This window comes from Lactuca virosa, chromosome 4 (assembly GCF_052849685.1).
Source record: "Lactuca virosa cultivar CGN04683 chromosome 4, Lactuca_virosa_CGN04683_v6, whole genome shotgun sequence".
NCBI classification, from domain to species: Eukaryota; Viridiplantae; Streptophyta; class Magnoliopsida; order Asterales; family Asteraceae; genus Lactuca; species Lactuca virosa.
The window spans coordinates 421,649,077-421,653,011 of record NC_136429.1 but is presented as its reverse complement, the minus strand read 5'-3'; the positions used below and the strand labels follow the sequence as shown (position 1 = coordinate 421,653,011).

Below are 3,935 nucleotides of genomic sequence, written 5' to 3'. Positions count from 1 at the left end.
TGGAGACGAAGAATAAAAAAAAAACTTATGAAAAACTTTTATTACATATGTTCTTAGTTATTAAAAAGTAAAAAATACAAACTGTAAAAGTTAATCTAAAATTTTAAATCTAAACTATTTATATATTTTTTTAATTATTTTTGTGTTTTTTATTCCATTTTATAAAGTTTTGAAATTTAAAAATTTTTTGATTTTTGAATTCTCATAGATGGAATAAATAAAAACTTGCACTTCTGACGGTCAGCGGCAGGCAAAGGATAGGGTAAAATCGTGTGTATCGCCTGACCTGCGTGTAGCCAACTCCGCCCCCTAAGAATACAGCTGTCGCCATCTCATTGGATTATTCCTTCTCACTTTCACGCGTTTCCCATTTATATAAACCCCTCGAATCCGCTTCTTTCCATTCTCCTTCGATCAAAGAGAATCACACACAAACACCTACCTACACACACTCGCTGCTGCTTGCCCTATCAATCGAGGTATTTTCTATCGCCTTTTTACTTTCTGAATTTCGTTTTGAATCTGTTTACTCTTTAATCGATGCCAAGAGATTTTTGTGATTTTTTTTGCGTGTTTTGATGCTCTTAATAGTGCTTTTTTTATGTGAATCTGTTAGTTTGCGATTTATTTAGCTGTTTCGAGCAATGATTTTGTATCGTAAGCTGTTAAGATCTGTAAATATTGTTGTATTGGATCTGCAACTGTTTGAATTAGCTAAAGACTGTGTAGCTGTTTAGTTGTATTTTATCGGTTTATAGCAAATCGTGGTAAAGGTTATATGTTGATACGTGTACGGACCAAAAAAGAAAACAATCAGTGGAACGAGAAATTGTTTCGTCTCAAACTTGAACATTCTGCATCAGTACTTGTACCGTACAATCCACGATGCGTAGTGTGCGAATATTTGACCAAATGTATCTAGCGTCATTAGCAGTTGCCTAAAAATCGATTTGTTTTGGTGATGCACAAACTTGTATAAGTTAATTTAGGAAGAACACAAGTTTATAGCTTGAATCGTTTCAATCTAGACGACTAGATCTAAGAAAAACACATATTCACAACTGATCTGATGTTTTTTCCTTTGATTCAGGCATATACTAATTAAAATGGCATCTGAAGCTTCGCGTGAGGAAAATGTGTACATGGCCAAGCTTGCAGAGCAAGCCGAAAGGTATGAAGAAATGGTGGAGTTCATGGAGAAGGTCGCAAAGACTGTAGATGTCGAGGAACTCACAGTGGAAGAAAGAAACCTTCTTTCTGTCGCTTACAAGAACGTGATTGGAGCAAGAAGGGCATCATGGAGGATCATATCTTCAATTGAACAGAAAGAAGAAAGTCGTGGGAATGAAGATCATGTTAAGCTAATCAAGGAGTACAGGAGTACAATCGAGATTGAATTAAGCAAAATCTGTGATGGGATTTTGGGCCTCCTTGAATCACATCTTGTTCCTTCTGCTTCTTCTGCTGAATCAAAGATCTTTTACTTGAAGATGAAAGGTGATTATTTTAGATACTTGGCTGAATTCAAAACAGGTGCTGAAAGGAAAGAAGCTGCTGAAAGCACTTTGCTAGCTTACAAATCTGCTCAAGTAAGTAATTAGTAATTACTTTTATATACTATGAATCTTGAAATATTTTGTGTTGACTTTCATTGACTTTTGGTTATTATAGGATATTGCTTTATCTGATTTGGCTCCTACTCATCCAATTCGACTTGGACTTGCTCTTAACTTCTCAGTGTTTTATTATGAGATCCTCAATTCGCCTGATCGTGCTTGCAACCTTGCCAAACAGGTAGTTTTTTCATTTTTTGTATATTTTATTTTATTTAATATATTCTGATATAAATATAAATATGTGTGTGTTTGTATTTTAGGCTTTTGATGAAGCTATTGCTGAGCTGGACACATTAGGTGAGGATTCATACAAGGACAGCACACTCATCATGCAGCTTCTCCGTGACAATCTCACTTTGTGGACATCAGATATTGCGGTTTGTGACTCTCTTTTTCTATTTATTTTTGTGGAATTGACCAAAATGCCCTTGAACAAGAAGGATAATTTTGGGTTTTTGAGTGGTTTACAGGATGAGGCTGGGGATGAGATCAAGGAGTCCTCAAAACCTGAAGAAACACAGTGACATTGACATACACAAATGGGATTTGGTAGGAAAATTAATAGTTTGTGTACTACTAATACTACTACTACTCATTAATCAAAAATTGAAAAGCTTTGATCAAGTACTTGTGGCTTGACAATTGTTATGGCTTTAGGAATTGAAGTCGTGTTTTTTTAATCGAATGCTGCTGGATTTTATTTCGGGTCATTATGATTTTGTTGTTATTGTGTTTCTGAAGCTATTTTTATTTTTTGTTTTTATTGTTATTATTGGAGGTTAGTTGATGTAGCCTCTACAGGATGTTTTGTTTTTGTACCCCATAAATAATGAGTGGTTGAGATTTTCCATTCCAGCTCTTATATTTATATTTGGATTTTATTTTTGTTTCAAAAGGGAAAAAAAAGCTCAACCATGTATGTATAAAATGTTGTTAGATTTGGTTGAATTTTTTTGTTTTTTAAGAGGTAAAAGATTGCTATGTGTGTCATCTATAAAGATTTATAGAAGAATAAGCGTACAAAACTAAAAAATAATTTGTACAATCGTAATTACAATAAAAAAACATTAATTCTATTAATAAAAAAAATATTAGTTCTATGTATTTCACTAATAGCTCAACAATTTCATCCCGTTAATAAATTATATTCTCGGTTAGCTGCAATGTGCTTTAATCTTGCTTCATCTTCATCATCATCATCAACTTGCACATGATTATTCCGAAGAAGTTGGTTGATCTTATTGAGAAATAATTCATCTTTCAAACTCTCTTTTTTAATAAAATTATGAAACGCAAACATGCAATTGTGATGTTTTTCTGTGTAACCAACGAAAATTGTGTCATCATCTTCGATGTAGGGAAATGTGTTTCAAGACACCAAAAAACGCGTTCAATGACGTTCTGAAGTTTTATATGTGAATGATTATATTTTTCTTTATTTGTCAATGCATGCGTGCGATGAAAATTTTCAAGCTACTACCTCATATTACACGATATGGAACCATAATTCATCGAATTTGTGCATACAAAGCATCACAAAGATATTACTTAACTGTAAATATAATCAAATAATTAATGTTTAAAATAAGATAGAAATATTAAAAAAACAAACATACATACCCGATGGTGGAAACAAGAATTGTGCATTTGGATATGCTAATGTTTCTAACAATATTCTAGAATCATGTGCTATCTCTTCCCAGCCAACCACAATAAATGTAAAAATCATGTTGAAGTCACAGATTGCCAATACATTTTGATAATACTCGTCTCTTCCTTTTTCTCTATATAAATATTGTTTGCTAGTAAGGACAATAACATGTATCAAAGTTTCGTCAAGTGCATCAATCGCTCCTTTAAATACCCTTCATAATCTCCTATTATTATATCACGGAATATTTGGATTTTGATTAAAATAAGTTGGTATTATCATTTCTTTTGCGAAAATCATCATTCCATCCACTCATAAAAGAAATTATAAATTATTTGTTTGGAGTGTGGAAATATATTCTTGACGATTACATAACGTTGATTCTGTCCGACCATCATAAAAAACCAATCATCATAGAAAAACATAGTCATATTTTTTTCAAATAATACGTGTTTGCTATCCTTTAAGTAATGATTTATTTTAAAATGTGTATACATTGTTGGTTATTACCTTGCAATAACTTCAATGTAAATTGATGTCCAGGCGTTTTCGTGCTATTATCTCGCTTTCATTTCATATTTCTAATAAAAAACGATGACACAAATACATAAGAATTACGTGCAATAATATTTTGTCGTAATCCATTATGAAACTGTTAAAGCATTAAC

At 32.3% G+C, this 3,935-nt stretch overlaps 1 protein-coding gene across 1 annotated transcript; it reads left to right on the top strand.

Annotated features, from left to right (window-relative positions):
* The first annotated feature begins 353 nt into the window (after positions 1–353).
* LOC145108989 (general regulatory factor 3) lies at positions 354–2,326 on the top strand. Its single transcript, XM_079046082.1, has 5 exons — positions 354–479; positions 1,091–1,589; positions 1,672–1,794; positions 1,877–1,993; positions 2,087–2,326. Exons 2-5 carry the CDS (start codon positions 1,107–1,109, stop codon positions 2,138–2,140), a joined length of 777 nt encoding a protein of 258 aa, XP_078902208.1. The 5' UTR covers positions 354–479; positions 1,091–1,106; the 3' UTR covers positions 2,141–2,326.
* Positions 2,327–3,935: the final 1,609 nt, after the last annotated feature.